The following is a 24,996-nucleotide window of genomic DNA, read 5'->3' on the forward strand; positions in this document are numbered from 1 at the left end:
CAGTGAACCCTGATTGTGCCACTGCACTCTGGCCTGGGTGACAAAGTGAGACCCTGTCTCAAAATGAAAAAAAAAAAAAAAAAAAAAAAAAAAGGCCAGGCACAGTGGCTCATGCCTATAATCCCAGCTCTTTGGGAGGTTGAGGTGGACAGATCACTTGAGGTTAGGAGTTTGAGACCAGCCTGGCCAACATGGTGAAACCACATCTCTACCAAAAAATGTTTTATAAAAATTAACCAGGCATGGTGGTGCATGCCTGTAGTCCCAGCTACTCAGGAGGCTGAGGCAGGAGAATCACTTGAACCCGGGAGGTGGAGGTTGCAGTGAGCCAAGATCATGCCACTGCACTCCAGCCTGGGCAACACAGCAAGACTCTGTCTCAAAAATATATATATATAAAGAAAAAAAGAAACGAAAAATACTCTGAGTCATGAGCACAGGCACCACATGACCACATATCTTTCTTCTGCCTTAAATGGATGTGGCAAGTGTGTTCTCTTGAACTTTTTCTCTATCAAAAGAACAAAAGGTCCCAATAACCTGGAGAGATACTTATACCTGATCTGCTGTGAGCAGAGGCTCCTCGTTGATACCAGAATCATTTTCACTCTTCTCATTGAACTCTTCCTCTTCTTTCTCATGGATCTGGAGAGGAGGTGGGGAGATGGAATTCTGGGTGACCATCAGCAGAAGTGGGATTGCCTCTAGTCTCGAGAATGGATGATACTGACTGGGAGGCCACTCCAGCCAGCTGCTGTCTAAACAGTGGAGCTGAAGAGGTGTCCAGAGTTTCATCCAATTCCAAACATATCTTTGCCCCATCACTAACTCCAGCATGCCAGAAATCCAGCAGCACTGAATCCAACTTGGCAGGAAAAGACAATAGGGGAGTGGCCAGCACCATTCTGACTCAAAGGGAACAGCACTGTTTTTCAACCCACAGACAGGTCATCCTGGGGTGAACAAGGCACCTTCTCCAGGTAAGTGACACTGCAACCAACTGCAGCCAAGGTGCCCTGATTTTGTTAAGGAGTTCCAACCTGGGGGGTTGTTTCCAGAATTCGTCTTACTAGGCATTTTAAGGAATAGGTTGTTCTAGTCCAAATAATGATGACTTTCAGAATTTGATGAAATGCCATCCTGTTACTGGAATCCAGGCGTGATGTCATAGCTGATGGCAGATGTAAGAAATCTGCATGGGACATGCCACTGAATAACCTGACCACATGAACTAAACAACAACAAAACTACGAAAGAGAACCCCATTTATCTCATTTGCCCTGTGTCTCTATAATTCCATAATCCCAAATAAGATTCTCAAAGTTCACAGCCATCAAAATTCTAGATGTTTAAATCTAACAAGATACTCAAAGCATATCTGGCTTAACTGACCATATCCCAAACTGCCATAGTCTAGGATTTACATTCAAGTCCCACACAAAAGTTAATCACTAAACACCTAACAAGCTGTATGTCTAGAAGTCTGATTTGAACGTCATCCAAGGGGGAGGCAGGAGGTGTCTCTAGGAAATCTCTCTGCTGAGTCACCTCTCATCCAGGAATGAATCCTCCTTGCGCTCCAGTAGCTGGCACACTGATTGGCCCCTTCCCTGGGGCTTGTATTCTGCCTTTTCTAACAGGAAACAGCTCAGCTCCAATCCAAGCAATAATGTCAGAGGTAGTCTATCCTCAGAAACTTCTCCCGTCTTCTGTGAGCTTTGCCTTGGCAGACATCCCTAACAGCACATCACCTTTTATCTCCATTTGCTTAAAACCAGGACTACATCATTAAAAAAGAAAAAAAAATTAAGCAAATATATCTCAAATGCCATCTGCACTCAGCCTAGATATGGGGTAAGACAGGGAAGTAATGGAATCATCTGAAGGGCCCGGGTACCAGATGGTGACATCTATTTCCGCTGTCAAACCCATATGCTCCTCTCTCTGCCAAGTCCACCACCTGCGGTAGCCTCGTGGTTTCCACCGCTCCCCACTATGCAGAACAAAACTCCTGGAGCTACACTTTGTTCACAACTACACTCATATGGAAGAACTTTCTTCAGGCCAGAAAATCCTGCAGTAGAAGTTAGCCCAAAATTAAGAGAACGAAGATACATTTTTTCCTCCAGACAAAAATTAGGGGAGAAAAAGGAAGAAATGTATCAATATGAACCCAGCCCAAGTTAGTGTGAGCCCAAGTTAGGCTCATCCTGGGAAACGGGGTTATTTTTCATAAGCATCTAACTGCAACTGTTAGTCTATAACCAGGATTCAGCAGGGGGTAGGGGGTGGTGGGCACTAAGTCTATGTAAAAATGGCATGTTTACATTTTCTGAAATGTGGCTGATTTTAGTGGGTTTAACTCCCTGACTATTAATGTTGCTTCTTTCAACTACACCATCTCCTCCCTCCCCAAGGTCCTCACTCCTTGGGGAGTTCCAGGAAGAAGGCAGGGAGGAAGCTTCTAGGGATAGATCCTTCTTGCTGCTCAAATGCTAATAAGCCTGGGCTGTGGCCGGAATGATGCACTAGCAGAGCTTCTCTCCCCTCCCCCTCTCAGGCACACAGCCTCCAGGTCTGAATTGTCAGGCTTGGGAAAACAGAGATGGGAAAATCAATTATAAGCTTATAAAAGGTACTGTGAGTTCCTACTATTATGGGAACCATACTCATCCCTTATTTTCCTATTTCTCAGAAGTCTGCCACTAAAAAATAAAATAAAAGGAGAGGCAGACACAAAATACTGCCACGAAAACCCTGGTTCCTTCCCTCTATGTGTGGGTTACCCCCTAATCCTTGGGTTTCCCCACCTCCATCGTGCCCCAGCCTCTTCACCTCCCTCTCCAGCATTTGATTCTGATCCTCTCACCCTTCCCACCCTCCCTAGGCCTGGTTCCCACATTTTCTGTCCATCCTGCCAGACTTTGCTCTGTTCCAACAGCATCCATCACTTCACAAGCCCTTGCCTCTTTACGGGCGCTGTTTACAGACTCCCTCCCCTCCTTGACCAGGACAGTATCTTGTGCACAAGGTGGAGAGCTGGAGGGGAAACAACGAAAGAGGAAGAAAGAAAGGTTTTTGAAAAATGACAGCCCTTGTGCATATAAATACTCTTAATCCTAGCATAAGACACTGACATAGAAATTGTGGTACAGAGTTCCTTTAGTCCCTTGTGTGGCAGTGGGGAAGCTACATGTCAAAAATAACTTCAGGCCAGGTCATTTAGGGCTAAATTTCTTTGTCAGCTAAAACTGCTAGTTGTTACCAGGTGTGGTGGCTCACACCTGTAATCCCAGCACTTTGGGAGGCCGAGATGAGAGGATTGCTTGAGTCCAGGAGTTTGAGACCAACCTGGGCAACATGGCGAGACTCCATCTCTACAAAAAACAGAAAAATTAGTCAGGCATGATGGCACACCTGTAGTCCCAACTACTCAGGAGGCTGAGGTGGGAGGATCAATTGAGCCATGGAGATGGAGGCTGCAGTGAGCCGTGATTATGCCACTGCACTCCAGCCTGGATGACAAAGTGAGATCCTGCCTAAAAAAAAAAAAACAACAACAACTTGCTAGCTGTTTGGATACTATTGAAGTGAACTATGCTCTTCCAAGAAAAGTCATTCTTCCAAATGACTTCTTCCCAGAATTGAGAAGATTTGAATCCAGAAAGGGGTCTAGCCATACCATTCAGCAAGCTGTTTCTTCCTCCTGCTTTTGGGAAGAGTGTGCCTCTAGGACTATAATATGAAAGCTTGAAACTTGAAAAGAAATGCAGAAAACCTTCCCCAAGGCCTATAACATTGCTAAATCTTGCTGCACAGTAAAGTATTCTGAATGATGATTAAAATTATGTGGAGTCCTTTATTCCAATAATGACTATTAACCAGTGTATTTCATTAAAGTGTTTCAAATGACCCCATTCATAGAAAAGGTAATTTTTACAGCATATTTAGCCCTTTGCATAATATTTTCCTCCCCTTACCACTATTGTTTGACATGAGTGGTTGCCCCCCTGACAAAAATTAAGAGAACAAAGATACATTTTTACCTTCAGACAAAAAGTAAAAAAAATAAAGAAATTCACCACAACTGTGTCCCATTTTTTTTTTTTTTTTAGACACAGGGTCTCGCTCTGTCACACAAGCTGGAATGCAGTGGCACAATCATGGCTCACTGCAGCCTCTAACTCCTTTGCTCGAGTGATCCTCCTGCCTCAGCCTCTCAAGTAGCTGGGACTACAAGCAGGTGCCACCACACCTGACTAAGATTTTTTTTTGTTTTGAAATTTTTTAGAGATAGGGGTCTCACTGTGTTGCCCAGGCTTGTCTCAAACTCCTGGCCTCAAGCAATCCTCCCACCTCAGCCTCTCGAGTGGGATTACAGGTGTGAGCCACTGTGCCTGGTAACTATGTCCCTTTTATGCTTATGAGCAACCAGGAAACATCTGCGTGGATTAAGTCAATGGCTGTGCATTCCCACAGGGAGATGCACTAGGGCATGCAGCCAACACATATTTGTTGAAAGAATTAATGAACAATTGAAAAAGAGAAGACTGAGAGCAGTACTATCATCTAGATTCAGTCCACTTCCACAGGTAACTAAGCTATTTAGTCACCTGGAAAAGAGGAAGACATGACTGGGTATGGTGTCTCATGCCTGTAATCCCAGCAATTTGGGAGGCCAGGGTGGGAGGGTCACTTGAGCCCAGCCTGGGCAACTTAGTGAAACTCTGTCTCTCTCTACAAAAAAAATGAACAAAATTAGCCAGGCATGGAGGTGCACACCTGTAGTCCCAGCTACTCAGGAGACTGAGGTGGGAGGATTGCTTGAGCCAGGGAGGTGGAGGCTGCAGTGAGCCATGACTGTTGCCACTGCACTCTAGCCTGGGTGACATAGTGAGATCCTGTCTCAAAAATATGAAAGACATAATTCACTATCCTGGACTTCCAATTTCCTCTTATCCGGACAACGACTGTCTGCTATTAAATAAAGGTTATAAGGTAAAAGGAGACTGTGTTTTACATCACAGGAATAGAATAGATTGATTAATTGAAAGCCCCAATAAAAGCAGTCAATTGTGAAAAGAATAATAATGCCTCCTACAGACATATTAACTCAAGCAAATTATTCTGACCTAAAAATGTAAATGTACATTTATTTATTCACCAAGTTCCTAGTGTAGGACCAAGCTTAGAATGAAACTCTGAGTAGAGTTCCACAGTCTCTCTTGCATCATCCACATAATAACTTTTTGTTTTTTTTTTTTTTAACAGAGTCTCACAATATCACCCAGGCTGGAGTCCAATGACATGATCAAAGTCCACTGCAGCCTCTCCTTCCTGGGCTCAGGCAATTCTTCCACCTCAGCCTCCCAAGTAGCTAGGAACATAGGTGCACACCACCACTCACGGCAAACTTTTTCATTTTTTTGTAAAGAGTGAGACCAGTACTCCCTCTTTGTCTTTACCTAGGCTGGCTTCTAACTCCTAGGCTCAAGTGATCTTCCTACTTCAGCCTCCCAAAGTGCTGTGCTTGCAGGTGTGAGCCAGCACACCCAGCCCATAACATAATTTTTAAAATGATTTCCTGTTTCCATTTCTTTATAGTAGAAGGTGGGTACACAGAAGATTGGGCACACATTTATCAGCCCTTCCTCCTCAAACCCTACTAAAATGAGAGTCAAGGGATCAAAAAAAAAATAACCCAAAAGGGACAAAGTGAACAGGAGAAAAGACAACAGCAAGAGAAATGCCAGAAAACAGACGCTGGCCCAGCAGGCTCAGCAGGGTTAAACTTGGCGAGAGGAGGCTGCCCAAGGTAAAGGGGGTCACCCAGCAGATGCTGAATGGCTTAGGAATTGCAGACCCCAAGAGGCAGCATGGTGGGGCTACGTAAGGAAGATTTGCTGGTATTCTTCATCAAGAATAGTGAGACCCAAGTGTCTTCTTCCAACCCAGATAGAAAGGGAACTGCATCCTCTCAGCTCAAAAGGACTGTAGACTTCACTCTGAGCAGGTTGAACTGGAGGCTCTGGACTCAGAGCACCAGGCCACCTAAAAGTGAGGGTGCGGGTTCTTACCGAAAACAGAGAGAGGATGTAAGACTCTACAGAATGACTCACCAGACAGACCCCTGGCCTCCTTCCCTGATTAGGCTCCAAGGACACTGGCAGCTGGTTTATTCTGTCCATCAAGCCATTGGAGGACACCTCTCTACGGATACTATAAGTCTACAAATACATGCCAACTGTCAAGATCTCTGAACAAGACGCATAAGTCCTTACTGGCACTGTGATCCCGCAGGAAACAAGCCCTGACCCCATAGCCTTCTAGGGCCTCACTTTCTTTTTTTCCAAGGGTTTCACTCTGTCACCTAGGCTGAAGGGGAGTGGCTCGATCTCAGCTCACTGCAACCTCTGCCTCCCGGGCTCAAGCAATCCTCCCACCTCAGCTTCCTGAGTAGTTGGGACTACTGGCACATGCCACCATGCCCAACTAACTTTTGTATTTTTTGTAGAGATGGGGAACTTGCCATGTTTCCTAGGCTGGTCTCAAACTCCTGAGCTCAAGCAATCCACCTGCCTCGGCCTCCTAAACTGTTGAGATTACAGGCATGAGCTATCACCAGCCATTTTTTTTTTTAATTAATGTTTTTAGAGACAGGGGCTTGCTCTGTTGCCCAGGCTGGTGTACAATGGTGTAATCATAGCTCACTGTAGCCTCAAACTCCTAAGCTCAAGCGATTCTCTAGCCTCAGCCTCCCAAGTAGCTGGGACTACAGGTGCATGCCACCAGGCCCAGCTAATGCTTTTTTTTTTTTAACTTTTTGTAGAGACAGGGTCTCACTATGTTGGCCAGGCTGGTATTGAAAATCCTGGGCTCAAGTAATCCTTCTGCCTCGGCCTCCCAAGTAGTTGGGACTACAAGTGCACTCCATCTCCTGGCTACCTTTTTGCATTTTTTTTTCTTTTTTTTTTTTTGGTAGAGTTGTAGAGATGGGGCTGGTCACAAACTCCTAGGATCAAGGGATCCTCCTGCCTTGTTCTCCCAAAGTGCTGGGATTATAGGAGTAAACCACCATGCCTGGCCATATAGCCTCACTTTTAAATATGAAAAGATGCTCAAGGATTGCCAGACATTTGAGAATAACCCCCAACATGAAAGACGAAAATGTATAGAGGAGGGAAATCAAAAGCAACAGAGAGAGCAGAAGAAACCTCTTCTAAGAAACTGCTATACCTGCCTTCAGAAGGATAACAGAGCACCTTGCTTCCTCAAAATGTGTCCTATTTATCAGAATTAATTTAAAAACTACAAAGATGTACACTTACTAAGACCAGAAAAAAATTTAAAAAACACACAAATTCTGTAAAAACTGGAAAGGGCTCTTAGAAATTAAAGGTATGATAGAAAATTTAGACTTTTCCATCGAGCTGAAGGCTGAGAAAGTCCCCTGGAGAGTGAAACAAAATAAGCAGATAGAATATGGGTGGGGAAAAATATTCAGAAGATCAGCTTCAGAAGTCCAATACTTGAATAAAAGGAATTCTAGAAAGCAAAAACAGAAGAGATGGCCCCTTTCAGCCATGACAGAGTAACTGGTAACGGACTTACCCCTCCTACCATAAACAACTACAATCTGGACAAAATCTATGAGCCAATTGTTTTCAGGCACTGGACACAGGCAGTGCAAGGCTGTGTGTTTTGAAAGAAGGGAAAAACATGAAATAAATGAGATAAATAAATGAAGGCTGAAGGAATCTGTCACCTATGGCTCTACACTAAAAGAAATGCTATAAAAAAGTATTTTGGGTTGAAAGGAAATGATAGAAAATCAGAATCTTCAGGAAAAAATAAGGAATGCCAGAAATGATAAATATCTAGGTAAATATTTTAAAAGTATCTTTTTTTCCTTCTTTTGATTTTCTTAAAAGACAACTAACTGTCTAAAGCAAAAATAATAACTTTGTGTTGTAGAGTATATAATGTAGATTGAAATAAAATATATGAGAATTATAGCACAAAAGATGGAAGGAATAGACTTTATACTGTGACAAGTGTTTTACATTTTATGTAAAGTGCACAATATTAATTCTAAATGGACTATGATAACTTAACAATGTATAGTGTAATCCCCAGAGAAACCACTAAAGAAAAATATGACGAGGTATAGATAAAAATCCAACAGAAGACATAAGATGCAAAGCTAAAGAATATTTGATTAACCCAAAAGAAGACAAAAAGTGTGGAACAGAGGAACAACACAGCAACAAAACCAGATGGGACAATCAGAAATGAAGACAATACACTTCAACACAAATTATCAATATTATGCCAAATGTCAATGGACTACACACTATGCAAATAAACTAAACACAATAATCAAGAAGCACAAATTGTCAGACTGAATATAAAAACAAGATCCAACTATATGCTACCTGCAAAAACACACTTTAAATAAAAAGACAGAGATAGGCGGAAACTAAAAGGATTGAGATAGATACACACACACACACACACACACACACTTTGCAAACAGTATGCATAAGAAAGCTTGAGTGGCTACATTCATATCAAACAAAGTAGATTTTAAGATAAGTATTACAGAGAAAGAATGACATTTCATAATGATAAAAGGGTCAACTCATCAGGGAGATGTACTCAGAGCTTCAAAATATATAAAACAAAAATCAACAGAACTAAAGAAATAGAAATAAATGCACAATAATGGTTGGAGATTTTAATAAACCTTTCTCATTAATTGATAGAATAAACAGACAAAAAAGTATCATTGGGAACACAGAGGAATTCAACAATACTATCAACCAAGTTAACCTAGTTGACATTTATAGCAGATTACAACCAACAATTGCAGAATGCGCATCATTTCCAATGGCACATATTACATTCACTAAGACGTACCATATGCTGGACCCTAAATCAGTCTGAATGTATCTTAAAAGATTTAAGTCATACAAAGTATGTTCTCTGACAAAATTAAATTAGAAATCAATTTTTAACAAGATAGCTATAAAACTTCCCAAGCACTTTGAAATTAAGCGGCAAACTTCCAAATAACCTATGGGTTAAAGAAGAAATTGCAAGAAAAAATTAGAAACTATGTTTTTAATTGAATGATGAAAACATACCCAATCAAAATATGTAGAATTCAGCTAAAACAGTGCTTAAAGGGAATTTTATAGCTTTAAGTTTTTTTAAGTTTAAAATATAATCAAATTTCCTACCTTAAGAAGCTAAAAAAATGAGGGCAAATTAAACTCCTACTAAGTAGAAGGAAGGAAGTAATAAAGCTAAGAGAGGGAATCAATAAACTAAAAAGTTAACAAACAATAAAGGAAATCAAAGAAATAAAAAGTGGTTCTCTGAAAAGATTAATAAAGGTGATAATCCCACAGACCAGCTGACAAGAGAGAGTGAGAGAGGGATGGAGGGAGAGAGAACACAAATTAACAATGTCAGGAATAAAAAAGGGAACATCACTATAAATCTTATGGACATTTTCAATAACAAAACAAAATTATAAACAAATGAATGGACAATACATTCAATGATTAAATAGATAAATTCCTTGAGAAATGTAACTTATCAAACCTGACTCAGTGAAATTGAATTTGTAACTGAAAATCTTCCACAGAGAAAACCCTAGGCCCAGATGCTTTCACTACTATAGTCTATCAAACATTCAAGGAAGAAATAATACCAATGTAATACAAATTCTTTCACAAATAGAGATAGAGAGGATAATTTCCAATTTATTTTATGACATTAGAACAAAATAAAATTTCAGAAAAAGAAATGATGCAAAAATCTTTAATAAAATATCGGCAAATCAAATCCCACATTATATAAAAAAGATAAAATATCATAACTAAGTGGGGTTTATTTTAAAATAAAATGCTCATTTAATATTTGAAAACAAATTAATGTAATTCATCACATTAACATGATAATTGATCTACATATATAAATTGGTCTGTAGATTCTACACAATCAAAGTCAAATTTCCAGCAAGATTTTTTGCAAAAATTCATCTGCTGATTCCAAGATTTATATGGAAATGTAAATAAACTAAAATAACTAAAACAAATTTGGAAAGAAAAAAAATGGACACAGTTGGAGAACTTATACTACTTTATTTCAAGACTTACCATAAAGCTACAGCAATCAATACAGTGTGGGATTGGCATAAAGATAGACACATTTTAAAATAAATTAGGGATGATAAAAAAAGATACACATATATATATATCATTGAAACAGAATAAAGAATTCGGAAGTAGATCCGCACATACATGATCAATTGATTTTCAACAAAGATGCCAAAACAATTTAATGGGGAAGGGATAAGATTTTCAATGAATGGTACTGGAATAATTGAATAGCCATATGCAGAAAAATAAACCTTGAAGCCCAGCACTGTGGAGTGCCTCGGTAGTCCCAGCAATTTGGGAGGCTGAAGCAGGTGGACGGCTTGAGCCAAGGAGCTCAAGACCAACCTGGGAAACAGCAAGACTTTATATCAAAAATTTAAAAACATGAAACCTGACCCTTATGTCACACTATATACAAAACTAATTTGAAGGCTGGGCACAGTGGCTCATACCTCTAATCCCAGCACTTTGGGAGGCCAAGATGGGTGATCACTTGAGGTCAGGAGTTCAAGACCAGTCTGGCCAAAATAGTAGAACACTGTCTCTACTAAAAATACAAAAATTAGCTGGGCATGGTTGCGGGCACCTGTAATCCCAGCTACTCAGGAGGCAGAGACAAAGAATTGCTTGAACCTGGGAGGTGGAGGCTGCAGTGAGCCAATATTGAGTCACTGCACTCCAGCCTGGGCAACAGAGAAAGACTCCATTTCAAAAAAAAAAGAAAGAAACTGATTTGAGATGGATCATAGACCTAAATACAAGAGCTAAAATTGTAAAACTTCTAGAAGAAAACTTAAGAAAAAAATCTTAGTGACCTTGGGTTTAACAAAGATTTCTTAAATACAACATAAACACAAAGTATAAAAAGGAAAATATCAATAAATTGGACTTCATCGCATTTAATTTTCCTTTTTTTTTCTTTGAGATGGAGTCTCACTCTGTTGCCCAGACTGGAGTGCAATGGTGTGATCTCAGCCTGCTGCAAACTCTGCCTCCCGGGTTCAAGCAATTCTCTTGCTTCAGCCTCCTGAGTAGCTGGGATTACAGGCATGTGCCACCATGCCAGGCTAATTTTTTTTTTTTTTTTTTTTTTTGTATTTTTAGTAGAGACAGGGTTTCACCTGTTAGCCAGCATGGTCTCAATCTCCTGACCTCGTGATCCACCCGCCACGGCCTCCCAAAGTGCTGGGATTACAGGCATGAGCTACCACGTCCGGCCTAATTTTTCTTTTTGAGAGGGGATCTCACTATGTTGCCCAGTCTGGTCTTTAACTCCTGGCCTCAAGTGATCTGCCCACCTCAGTCTCCCAAAATGCTGGGATTACAGGCATGAGCCACCACACTCAGCCTTCATCACATTTAAAAAACATTTGCTCTTCAAAAGATAATGTTAAGAAAATTAAAAGGCAACCTATAGACTAGGAGAAAATATTTGTAAAACATATATTCAACAAATAATTTTTATCTAGAATTTATAAGAAACTCTTATGGCCAAGTACAGTGGCTCATGCCTATAATCCCAGCACTTTGGGAGGCCAAGGCAGGCGGATCACAAGGTCAGGAGTTCGAGACTTGCCTGACCAACATGGTGAAACCCCGTCTCTACAAAAATACAAAAATTAGCCAGGCATGGTGGTGTGCATCTGTAATCCCAGCTACTCAGAAGGCTAAGGCAGGAGAATCACTTGAACCTGGGAGGCAGAGGTTGCAGTGAGCTGAGATTGCACCTCTGCACTCCAGCCTGGGTGACAGAGCAAGACTCCAACTCAAAGAAAAAAAGAAACCTTTACAACTCAATACTAAGAACACAAACAATGTACTAAGAAAATGCACAAAAGATTTGAAGAGGCATTTCACCAAAGAAAACATACAGGCCGGGCACAGTCACGCCTGTAATCCAAGCACTTTGGGAGGCCGAGGCAGGTGGATCACTTGAGCTCAGGAATTCAAGACCATCCTAGGCAACATGGTGAAATCTCATCTCTACTAAAAATACAAAAATTAGCTGGGTGTGGAGGTGTGCACCTGTGGTCCCAGCTACTTGGGGAGCTGAGGTAGGAAGACTGCTTGAGCCCGGGAGGTGGAGGTTGCTGTGAGCTGAGATTGAGCCACTGCCCTCCAGACTGGGCAACACAGCAAGACCCTGTCTCAAAAATACATACACACACACACACACACACATTGTAAATAATCACTTGAAAAGATGCTCAATATTCTATGTCACTAGAGAAAAGCAAATTAGAACTGAAATAAGGTATCAATTTTGTTGCTACCCATGAAGATGTCTAAATTTTAAAGATTGTCCATAACAAGTGTTAGTGAGAATATGGGACAATTACAGCTCTCAAACTGGGAAACAGTTTGGTAGTTCCTTAAAAATTTAGACATGGGAGTTAAATGATGAGAACAAATGGACACACAGAAGGGAACAATACACACTGGGCCCTACCGGAGGATGAAGGGTGGGAGGAAGGAGACGATCAGGAAAAATAACTAATGGATACTAGGTTTAATACCTGGGTGATGAAATAATCTGTACAACAAACCCCCATGACACAATTTACCTATGTAACAAACCTGCACATGTACCCCTGAACTTAAAATAAAAGCTAAAAAAAGAAGTGGAAAATACACCTACCATATGACTCAGCCATTCCACACATAGGTTTTTATCCAAGAGAAATGGAAGCATATGTTCACACAAAGACCTACAGAAGAATGTTCACAGCAGCTTCATTTGAAATATGCAAAAAGTAGAAAAGAAAACTGTTCATCTATAAGTGAATGAATAAGCCACTGGTGATATATCCATACAACAGAATACTACTCAACAATAAAAAGAAATGAACTGTTGCTATGCTTAAAAATATGGATGAATATCTAATTACACTGAGTTTAATAAGCCAGACAAAAGAAAATGTACATATTGCATGATTCCATTCATGCAAAATTCTAGAAAATGAAAACTAATCTACAGTGACAGAAAGCAGATAAGTGGTTGCCCAGAGATTGGGTGGTGAGAGAGAGGGATGATGAATATGTTGAATATCTTGATTGTGGTGATGGTTTCGCAGATATATGCAGATGTCAAAATTTACCACATTGCTCACTTTAATATGCGCAGTTCATTATATGCCAATTACCTTTCAATAAAGATATGGGGGGAAGAAACAAAATAAAATAAAATGATAATATATCATGATGAAGTTGTGTATATCTCAAGAATGCATGGTTGAGTTGACGTTTGCAAATTAATTTATGAAATTCATCACATTAATATCATAAAGGAGAAAAGCCATATAATCATCTCCACAGAGGCAGTAAACAGAAATAATAAATCTTCAGAAAAAATAATAAGAAAACGTCACAATTTAAAGTCATGAGCTTCTATGTTGAAAGGATTCACTGAGGATAACATAATGAAGGAAAAAAAAAAACTTCATTCTAAAGCACATTATTGTAAAATTTCAAATGAAAAAGGAAAAGAACATCCTAAAAGCTTCCAGAGAGAACCAAAAAAGTCATATAATAAAGGAGCAGGAATCTAAAGATGGAGAACAGAGTCAGCCAAAAAAGGACTGGGAATCAGAACAGATTTGGGGTTTCTCAACACGACCTAATGCTAGAAGAGAACAAAGCCCTCAGAATGCTAAATAATAATAATCTTATATATCCTAAAAACTATTTCCTCTGTACCCCTTTCTCAAAAATATGCTGAATAGTTTGGCTTGTTGTTGGTTTTTTTCACCAAAACTAGAAAGATTTTTAAAATATGGTAACCAGAGGACAGGAGAGGAAGACAAAAGAATCCCCAGCATGAAGGGAAGGATGTTCTCCGGACAGCAGCTGTACAGCTGATCTAGCGAATGAGCAGACCAGTTTGTAGCAGAAAGATGAAAGGTACTAACTGGGGTGTTTTCAAGAAAAAAACATAGAATTGACACAATATAGTATCTGATTTATTTAAGCATTGTGTTATTTATACTTTTTAATTTTCTGAAAAGTATGACTTTTAACATTTTAAAGACCTTTCTGGTGGGGATAGACTGTACCTTCAAGATTAGCCAATTCTGGCTGGGTGCAGTGCCTCACACCTGTAATCCCAGCATTTTGGGAGGCCAAGGCATGCGGCTCACTTGAGATCAGAAGTTCAAGACTAGTCTGGCCAACATGCAAAACCCTGTTTCTACCAAAAATAGAAAAAAAAAAAAAAAAATTAGCTGGGCGTCATGGCGCATTCCTGTAATTCCAGCTACTTGGGAGGCTGAGGCAGGAGAATTGCTTGAACCTGGGAGGTGGATGTTGCAGTGAGCTGAGATCATGCCACTGCACTCCAGCCTGGGTGACAGAGTGTGACTCCATCACCAAAAAAAAAAAAAAAAAAAAAAAAATCAGCCAATTCTTAGAGATAGCAAAGGGCTCAGCAAACCTTCTATATGCAAACTAACCAAAGCCAAGCCCTGCCCCCTCTACCTGACCTCTACATCCCAGGAGGCAGAGTCCTCTTCCTTAGCCATCCCAGGGTCAGGTACTAGGCACTAAGGACCATCCCTAGTGTTTACAGCTTGCAGAAATTACTCAAACTAGCCAGTCCTAAACTGTTTACCGCATCTTGCCATTCCTGAGGCACTGGACTGGCTCTCCCCTGGCTCCTTCTGCCTCCAGAGGACACTGGAGCTTCCCCATGTGGCCCTGCATGGTCCCACTATAAAACTGGAGCTATATGCAAAAAAAAAAAAAAAAAGTCAGCTAAAAGAAATGCAAGCAGTTGCCTCTATGGAGTAGGGAAAGACAAGAAGGCAGGGGTCTACTGTGTTGGGCGATTGTTTTGTCTTGTACTTACAGTGCATTACTTTCAAAGCATTAATTAACTTTTTAAACTATGTAGATGTGTTACTTTGATTTTAACAAAAAATGACACTCTTTGCAGTCACAATTCAATAGTTGGTACAATATTTAATTAAATTCCTTAGTGCAGTCACAAGGACAGCACAAACAGGTTTGGGAACAACTGATTCTTAAAAATGGACCACTTGGCCAGGTGTGGCGGCTCACACCTATAATCCCAGCACTTTGGGAGGCCAAGGCGGGTGGATCACCTGAGGTTGGGAGTTCAAGACCAGCCTGGGCAACATAGTGAAACCCCATCTCTATAAAAATACAAAAACTAGCTGAGCATGATGGTGCATGCCTGTAATCCCAGCTACTCAGGAAACTGAGGCAGGAGAATTGCTTGAACCTGGGAGGCGGAGGTTGCAGTGAGCCAAGATTGCGCCATTGCACTCCAGCCTGGGTAACAGAGAGAGACACCATCTTAAAAAAATTAAAAAAAAATTTCTTAAATGGACCACTTAAGTGGAGGTATGAGGGCTCACTAGAGAGAAGCCTCACAGCTGTGCACATTCAGCATGCCAAGCGCTTTTGGTCGTATATTTTACAGAAGGAATACAGAGCACTGGTTAATCTGGTAAATCATTTAAACTTAGGGCAGTTAATAGAGCTCCTACTGTAATTAATCCAGATAATAAAAGAGAATGAAATAAAACAGCCTTAATCAATCTACTTTTGCTACCCTGTCCTTTTCCCATGGGTTAGATAGAAGAAATACTACAAGGAACAGAGCTCAAGATCATCCTTCTCAGGGTCATTCAGTTTGCCCTGAAATATTAACCCTCTTGAGGGAAATCTGGAAATGAGGATAAATTAAAGCCCTTTTGAAGGGCAGGCTATCTTATATATCCTTTGGCTTAATCCACAAAATGAGTTGGAAAGGTGTCAAAAGAGATAACAAAGCAAAATCTGCCTTTTGTACCATGATGGATCTGATTTAATTTCAGTAACTAGATTTATTCCATTATTGCCTCCATCTCCTTTGCAGTTTGGTTAAGTACTAAGCACCATACCTGTAAGCATTACAAGAGATAATGCACAGCTGAGAGTTCAAAACAGGACCTGAGACACAGCCTCCTATGTCTGTGCTGAGGAGGCTTGCAGGAAATCTTAGTCTCAAAGTCATCATCTCACTTGCTCCCATCAATGGAGCCTTGAGGTTTTGAGTACCTTAGATTGCTAATTACTAGAAAAATGGAGAAGGATATATATGGCTACATTTTCAACAAATCAGTCAACTGCTGATCTCTTTGCTGTGCTATTTTGAGCAATAATCTACAAATATATTGCCGAGTAAGGGGAATCTGTTTCTTGCTCTTTTACTTGGACTCAATTCTGAAACACTTAGAAAGATTAGACCCATCCAACTCTATCACTTGCTGAGCCTGCAGGGCTGTGACAGCCCTTCCTGACGATAAATTGTCAAATTTCCTTCACAGCTGAAACTAGAAAACCAAGTGAGGCAGAAATTTGCTTTTAACATAGAGCCATTAAAAGATTTTATCTTTTGCTGTGCTCTGAATGTTTATGTCCCACCCCCCAAATTTATATGCTAAAATCCTAATGCCCAAAGTGATGGTATTAGACAGTGAGACCTTGTGGAGGTGATGATATCATGGAGGTGGGATGCCCACAAGTATCTTTCTAAAAGAGGCCCAAGGAAGCACTTTAGACCCTTCTACCATGTGGGGACACAGTGAGAAGGTGCCGTCTATGAACCAGAAAGCAGGTCCTCACCAGATACTGAATCTGCCAGTGCCTTGATCTCGGACTTCCCTGCCACCAGAGCTGTGAAAATCAGCCTCTGTTGTTTATAAATTACTTAGTCTAACGTATCCTGTTACAGCAGCCCAAACTGACTAAGAAACGATTCCATATGTAGATTCAGATAGGAGGGGCAATTTGGATCTTCTGAAAGGTCACCCCCTTTATGGCCTTTGCAAATCAACTCAAAATAAATATCATCTTTATTTTTCAGAAGCCCCTAAGCTACTTTCTTCCTTGGAGTCAGTAACTCATGGAGTGTGACTCTGGTCCAGACACATAAACGTCCCCTTGGTTGAGTTTCATAAACAATTCTAGGCCAGCATGGTGGCACACGCCTGTAATCCCAACACTTTGAGAGTCTGAGTTGGGTGGATTGCTTGAGCTCAGGAGTTTGAAACCAGCCTTGGTAACATGGCAAAATCCCATCTCTACAAAAAAATACAAAAATTAGCTGGGCATGGTGGCGTACGCCTGTAGTCCCAGCTACTCAGGGAGGGGGTGGTGGGTAAGGCTGGAGGATCACTTGAGCCCAGGAGGTCAAGGCTGTAGTGAGCTGAGACTGTGCCACTGCACTCCAGCCTAGGCGACAGAGTGAGACCCTGTCTGAAAAAAAAAGAGAGACTTCTTCCCCATTGTGTGGCCACATTGCTAATATCTGGGCCCCACCTCTGGCCATTGTCAAGTGCAAGATCCATCGGCACTTGTTCTCAGCACTGTTTTTGTGGGCCTGAACTGTTCATTTAAGATAGGAAAACCTAATTTTTTTAAACCATCATTGTTTGAACCCAAGAGAAGCCCATGACAGTTTCCTCCTCTTATTTCTGCCCTGAACTCTTCATTTAAGATGAGAAAACCTGATTTTTTTAAACCATCATTGTTTGAACCCAAGAGAAGCCATGACAGTTTCCTCCTCTTATTTCCGGCCTGAACTCTTCATTTAAGATGAGAAAACCTGATTTTTTTAAACCATCATTGTTTGAACCCAAGACAAGCCATGACAGTTTCCTCCTCTTATTTCCGGCCACTTTATTTTTCATGTTGTAGTACACAGGTTAGAAATATTGATAGCAATGGCAGGCCGGGCGCAGTGGCTCACGCCTGTAATCCCAGCACTTTGGAAGGCCAAGGCGGGCGGATCACGAGGTCAGGAGATCAAGACTATCCTGGCTAACACAGTGAAACTGCATCTCTACTAAAAATACAAAAAATTAGCCAGGCATAGTGGCATGCACCTGTAGTCCCAGCTACTCGGGATGCTGAGGCAGGAGACTCCCTTGAACCTGGGAGGCGAAGGTTGCAGTGAGCCAAGATCACGCCACTGCACTCCAGCCTGGGCAACAGAGCGAGACTCCATCTCAAAAAAAGATTAAAAAAGGAAAGTAATGGCAAAAACAAAATTACTTTTGCACCAACCTAATAGAAGTCATCTGTGTTTCTGCTTTTCTATAGATGACCATTCCTATCATTTCGGATATATTGGATGTCTTCCTTATCTTATTTTTCACCCTCCTCCACAACTCCTCCTTCCCAACAATAATTTTTTTTTAATTGAGATGGGGTCTCACTCTATCATTCAGGTTGGAGTGCAGTGGCATGATCTTGGCTCACTACAACCTCCGCCTCCTAGGCTCAAGCAGTCCTCCCACCTCAGTCTCCTGAGTAGCTGGGACCACAAGCATGCGCCACCATGCTTGGCTAATTTTTTGTATTTTGGTAGAGATGGGGGTTTCACCATGTGGCCCAGGCTGGTCTTAAATTACTGAACTCAAGCAATCACCCACCTCGGTCTCCCAAAGCTGAGATTACAGGCATGAGCCTCCATCAACAATTTTGAGGAAGACTGTTGAGTTACTGAATGTTTTTCTAACTGGATTCCACATCTTCTCAAGCCCTGCTAAACCAGGGGCCCCGGAGAGGTACCTCAGCGTCAGAGCAGTTGCCATTCAGAGCCTCGATGTTTGGATCCCTCCAGTCTTCTGAGAGTGAAGGGATGTAATTGTCTGTCAGAGCATCCCAAACCCTGTAAACAAAGAGAAGCTCTCATTAACACACATCTGTGGCCCGGCCCCGCCTGGAGGAAGGAAGAGCTGGGCCGGGAGAGGAGAGAGGCTTCTGTGTGTGCCAGGCTGAGATCATCTGCCTTCCAGCATGCAGGAGCAAAGCAGCTTAAAAACTGAATCAGAGGCACATCCAGGGGAGAAAGTGCATGGAGCTTGGCCAGGGGCTTCAGTGTGAAAGGTGTTTGCTTGAGGGAAGAGGAATTTCCTACCATTGAGATACAAATGGCAGCGTCTATAATCAAACCGCCTCTGGCTCTGAAAATAAATCTGCCCTTCATCCAAATAGCTCACGTTTCTGAATCTAAGAGATGCCCATGTTTCTTTTCCTATGGGCAGAGAGAGAGAGAGAGAGAGAGAGAAAGGGAGAGAGAGAGAGAGAAGAACACAGAGACAGAGAGATCTGGGCAGTTTTTCTGGCTGAATCTCATTAAGATCGGAATCATTATCTAGTTTATAACGGTTTCAGTTTCAGAGGCCTACAATCTAAATGATCAGGAATTCCCTCCTTGACATCTAATGTAGGTAAGGGAATAATGCCAATACAGTGAGTGCTTACTTACTACCCAGAATGTTCTATCGAACCCACGCGTTGCAAGATCCTGCCCTCTAGCAATGTAGAATCTAAATCCTGCATTGTGTCATTCCAACATCACGGACACGCTAAGGTAAATACTGTATATAAAAGAAACCAATAAATACACCTCTGTCTACACAATTTGTTTTTAGTGGGGAAAGATGGAGCTACATTTATTACATTTCTTTTTAAAATTCTGATATGTACATTATAAGAAAGGATTTCTACAATTCTTATTCCTTAACTTATTTCAGAAAGATTTCTTACAAAAAAAAAGAGGAGGGAGGTTGGGGAAAATTTCAAAGTCACAAACACACATCCGGAAGATACATAAATTATTCAACACCAAGAGATTAATGTAAATCAGTAAACAAAGCCCTTAAGATAATGACCGCCATGGAAGCCAATGGCACCTGAATTAATATTAATGAGGCCGGGCGCAATGGCTCACGCCTGAAATCCCAGCACTTTGGAAGGCCAAGATGGGCAGATCACTTGACTCCAGGAGTTCGAGATGAGACTGGCCGACATGGTGAAACCCTGTCTCTACAAAAAATACAAAAATTAACCGGGCATGGTGGCATGGGCCTGTAAGTCCCAGCTACTTGAGAGGCTTGAAGTGGGAGGATAGCCTGATCCGTGGGAAGAACCTTAGGAAGTCGAGGCTGCAGTGAGCCATGATTGTGTCACTGCCCTCCAGCCTGGGTGACAGAGCAAGATACTGTCTCAAAAAAAAAAAAAAAACCAAAAAAAAAAACCAAAACAAAAAAACTAAAATATTAGATAATGATAAAGTAGGGCTCTACGCTGCACTCTCCTTCAGGTGCCTATGCATGTCAAACACAAATGATACCTGTGAGAAAAAGATTTCAAAAATAAGCAAGTATGTATATATACACCAGGGCACAGACATTTGAAATCAGAAAGTAATGAGGGCACTATTAACTAAACAAAATGCCCATATATCACATCACATTCCTGATTTTGTTTATAACAGGAATGTGACGTGATATATGGGTGTAAAAGCAAAAAGACTTTCTTAGTGCACAATGCATATAATTGGTGATGGAACAAATAAAAGGAACCCAAGAAAACACAATGTAATGGCAGTGCTTGGGGCATCTGCTTATTCATTATTTTCCTACCATTACAAGAAAACACTTTGAAGAGAACTCATCAAGTACTCATTAGCCATCTACTCAGCAGGATTTCAGAGCAGACTTCTTAAACCATGGGTGATACCCTAATCTCCATCAGGCACTATTAAAGCTGCATTAATCCAGGCTAATTCTAAATCCAAGTGCCATTAGCATTCTAGAGCCAAGAAGCAAATAGGATTTGCTTTCTCCAAGACAAAACTCCAAGGCACCACACCCGCTGGAAAGGTCACTGTAGGACTACTCTTTACATCACTGCATTACATTCTCTGCTGCAAGAATGAACATGCATACAGGCAATGACCTTCAGATTCGTCCCTGCAGGAAGTGCCCACAGAAATGAAATTCAGCAAAGCCCAAAATAGGCAGGAGCCTTTTGTATCTCTCCCAGGCTGGAGGGGAGCTGAGAACTTTAATGAACTACACACTTTCCAATGACCTTGAGACTATTTACATCCTTAAAGTGATAAGCAGGGGCTCTCTCGGGATCATTTAGAGTGCCTGCTTTTCTCATCTGAGCCTTTGCTGGTAAGCTTTGAATTTTATCTTCTGATTCTACATTTTTAGCGACAACTCCCTAAACTTTTATCTTCTCAGGATTTCAAGCCATCCTCATTCTCTTTCATATTTTGTCCAGGTTTCCTTTTTCCTTGCTGACATACTTTTTATCCTTTGAAGTGTATAAACAAGCTTTAAGATAAAGCAGCTTTCATCTCTTTATAATCAGTTGCATACCCTTTCCATACTTATCCAGTGCCCATTTAACAATAACAATAGCAGTCAACACTTGCTGAGCACTTACTATGAGCCAGGTAGTACTCTAAACCAGATTCTAAACATGGATTAATTCATTCATTCTTCACAACAATTATACAAGGCAGATGCTAATGGGAAAAAAAATGAAACATAGTGAAGTTAATTCACTTGTCTCAGCTCATATTACCAGTAATGGTAAAAGTGGGATTTGAACTTGGGCAGCATGGCTACAGAGCCCATATTCCTAACCACTTAACAATTCCAAGTCTTTATGAATTCTGTAATTGGCATCAGTATGGGCATCAGAATAATATACCAAGTTCCTAATCATAACCTAGGAGAGCAGTTTAGAAACTGGCTCTGTGTGAAAATTAGCTGGGCATGGTGGCGCACACCTGTAATCTCAGCTACTTGGGAGGCTGAGGCAGGAGAATCGCTTGAACCTGGGAGGCGGAGGTTGCAGTGAGCCGAGATGGCGCCATTGCACTCCATCCTGGGCAACAAGAGTGAAACTCCATCTCAAAAAAAAAAAAAAAGAAACTGGCTCTGCGTGAGAAACCCATACGTACAATGATCCTGAACATTGTGTTTTCATGGATCTACAGGAGGAGGAATGGCAAAGGTAGCAGGGGTGCATGGCCACTTTCTATGTAGATCTCCAGCCCAGGGAAGGGCACAAGGAAGGCACAGGCAGATGCTGGCAGCCAGCAGCCTCAGCAACAGAGGAGCCGATGCAGCCAGGGCAGGGGGAAACAGCTTTCTGTGAGGAAGAGAAAGGGAAGGGCTGTCTATCCCATCATATATCTCATCATAAGCAGGGTTCTTGGGAGTGTGCATCGCCCCTTTTGTGAGCGCCCCTTTTGTGAGTACAGTCACTTACAGTGGACTGTAAAGTTTTACTTCCCTGAGAAGCATCCTGCTATTTACTCTTACCTTGGGGAAAGAAGACTTTGAAAGCTATCTCCTCTATCATTCATCAGAGAACTAAGATTAAACAGATTGCCTCAGTTCCTATCATTATGCTGCCATGACACCTGAGATTCAATTTGCTCTCTCCATCCCTGTATAACAGAAAAAGCTTTTTCAGGTGCATATTTTATAGCTTGGGCTTAGGTGCCTGTAGAATTGACTTAAGTATCTTTCGCCACAGAGAGCAGGGGCTTTGGGAAAGGCTGCTGGCAGAGTATGAGCAAACCCAGTGGAGGAGGGTGGAGACTGGGGGGTGTCAGGACACGTGTACAAAGAACTCCAGGGCCTGGAACTGGCAACATAGCCATCAGGGTTCTCTCAGTCCTCATGCACACGCAAACCCTTATATACCTATTTCTGACAATATGGCAGGCAGCTTAAAGGGCTTATTAGAATTCTAACTTGCTGACATTTCCCTCAAGCCTGGCTACTTCCCTTGTCTAGTGTTTTGCTGGTGTGCAGTCATGCCAATATCCACACCCAAATGTGTATTAATTTGAGTACACTTTTGCACTTTATGTTTAGAAAGTAGAAATTAGTGGCTGGGCGTGGTGGCTCACGCCTGTAATCCTAGCACTTTGGGAGGCTGAGGCAGGTGGACTGCCTGAGCTCAGGAGTTCGAGACCAGCTTGGACAGTGTGGTGAAACCCCATGTCTACTAAAATACAAAAAAACAAAAAAAAAATTAGTCTGGCGTGGCAGCGTTCGCCTGTAATCCCAGCTACTCGGGAGGCTGAGGCAGAAGAATTGCTTGAAACAAGGAAGCAGAGGTTGCAGCTGAGACGAGATCATGCCACTGCACTCCAGCTGGGCGACAGAGTGAGACTCTGTCTCAAAAAAAAAAAAAAAAGAAAGAAAGAAAGTAGAAATTATTGGCAGCACATTAATACGTTTGCTCAACTTTCTGTATGTCCTCAAATGTTTAAATAGAATCAATACTCTATCTGCTTTCTATAACCTCTAAAAAGAGAATTAAATTTTCTAAAAATCACAATTATGTGTAGTTTTCCCTAGCTGACTATTTGGTATTTACTTGTCTTCAACATGTAGTATATCTGATGACAGGCAGTTTATTGTGTGCACTTTATTTTTAACATCACCTATAACAATTCTATCTGAAGAAACAGCCATTGCATGGTTAGCCCCTCTGTCTTCAGGGTACTCGTAAGAGGGCTGATAGGGATCCCTAGTGATGTAGGAGGTAAGCTGAGGGCCGTCCATTTCCATTTTGTAGTGACCCCTAAGAGGCTCTGACCTCCAGGCCCAATCTCTTATGGCAAAGGAAGAGGGTGGTCACATATACACAAAGAAGAGATTCTGGGATATTTCTTGAATTCAAAACCAAAAAATGTGTATTCAAATCCGACTCTCCTTTAATGCCTAGAACTTCCATGCCCTGACAGATCAGAGATAAGTTGACAAATCTTAGCCAACTCCCCTCTTGGCTAAATAGTTCCAAATGTAGACTAAAGAAAGCTTCTAAGGGAATCACTACATTTGCTCTATGATTTGTGCTGTCTTTAAGGAGGCAGTTTAACAAATTATAAAGAGGGGTTAGAACTGAATGCCTAGAAAGTGTTGTGTTAATTTTTCTCTTCCCAGCTTCCTCCCTCTACACTGTCCCCAAATTATACTTTATCTCGAAGGAATTATTCAATTTTTGGTCTCTTAACTGAGGCAGTCAATGAGGCAGTCATGTCAGAAAAATCAGGCTGAGTAGGCCAATAATCCCATGTGATGGTAATTAACATTGAGTGGCCTCTTCTGATGTGCTAGAAGACAGTAAGAATCTGCTCACTGGGCCTTCATCCTTAATGAGGCAGAGGAAGGGTTTTGATGGGGGGAAATGATTTGTTGGAAGCAAAAGGAATGGGACGCATCTTGAAATGTCATTTTCAAAGCACATTCTGGGTGAGGTAAGAAATTAGGTTCTTTACAAGTCCTTAGCCTCACTTCATCAAGATTGAGCTCTGGAGGTTTCATAGATGAGGACCTACACAGTCAACCAGGGTTAAGTGACTTGCCCAAGGTCACACAGCGAGTTAGAGAGAGTACCAAAATTAGAATTCATAGTCTTTGTGTTTCTAGTTCATTGGCTGGTGCACTTGAACGAAAAATATTCTGCATAATAAACCCCCAGAGCCATTCTTTTTTGACTTATAGATGTTGAGCAGATAACAGGCTCAGAATCTAAAAAGAATCTGTTTGAAACTTAAAATTTAAACACATATCCCACAGCTATAGTACTAGTCAGCAGAATGAAATGTTCTCTGTGATCATACCTTCCAGCCAGCATTAATTAAAAAGAAAAGAAGGAAATGGTGTGGGCTTAGAAATATATTACATGTACATACACGGCTACTAGCTATTATCACTCATCTAGTTTATTCAATATTCCATATTTCATTCAAAAATATTATTTGCTCATTGCACTGTATTAGACAGTGGGGCTGTAAGAGTGAATAAGACAGATATTTGGCCCCTCTATGTGTAAAGGTAGAGTCTTATAGTAGTCATCAAATAAGCAACGCTCTCCCAAATACAGTCAGGTTCCAATCCTCTAGTACATGCCTCTTACCCCATTATTTGTGGGCCATTCTTCCCACTCAAATCCACAAAAAGAGAAACAAAAGCACAGGTGCTTCAGACTTCCC

The 24,996-nt window shown here is 41.3% G+C and overlaps 1 protein-coding gene across 12 annotated transcripts in view; it reads right to left on the reverse strand.

Annotated features, from left to right (window-relative positions):
* FEZ1 (fasciculation and elongation protein zeta 1) overlaps nucleotides 1-24,996 on the reverse strand; it is a 140,101-nt gene that overhangs the window by 17,108 nt on the left and 97,997 nt on the right. For 7 of the 12 annotated variants that reach the window (XM_054525358.2, XM_063728262.1, XM_054525356.2 and 4 more), the window contains 2 exons: nucleotides 18,747-18,846; nucleotides 559-645 (listed from right to left, as the gene is read on the reverse strand). In XM_054525358.2, coding sequence (XP_054381333.1) covers nucleotides 559-645; nucleotides 18,747-18,846 — 187 coding nt within the window. Of the gene's footprint in view, nucleotides 1-558; nucleotides 673-18,746; nucleotides 18,847-24,996 lie in introns of all 12 variants that reach the window. The other 5 variants (XM_063728260.1, XM_063728263.1, XM_063728259.1 and 2 more) reach the window with 2 other exon arrangements.

This window comes from Pongo abelii, chromosome 9, assembly GCF_028885655.2.
Source record: "Pongo abelii isolate AG06213 chromosome 9, NHGRI_mPonAbe1-v2.0_pri, whole genome shotgun sequence".
In the NCBI taxonomy this organism is placed as follows: Eukaryota; Metazoa; Chordata; class Mammalia; order Primates; family Hominidae; genus Pongo; species Pongo abelii.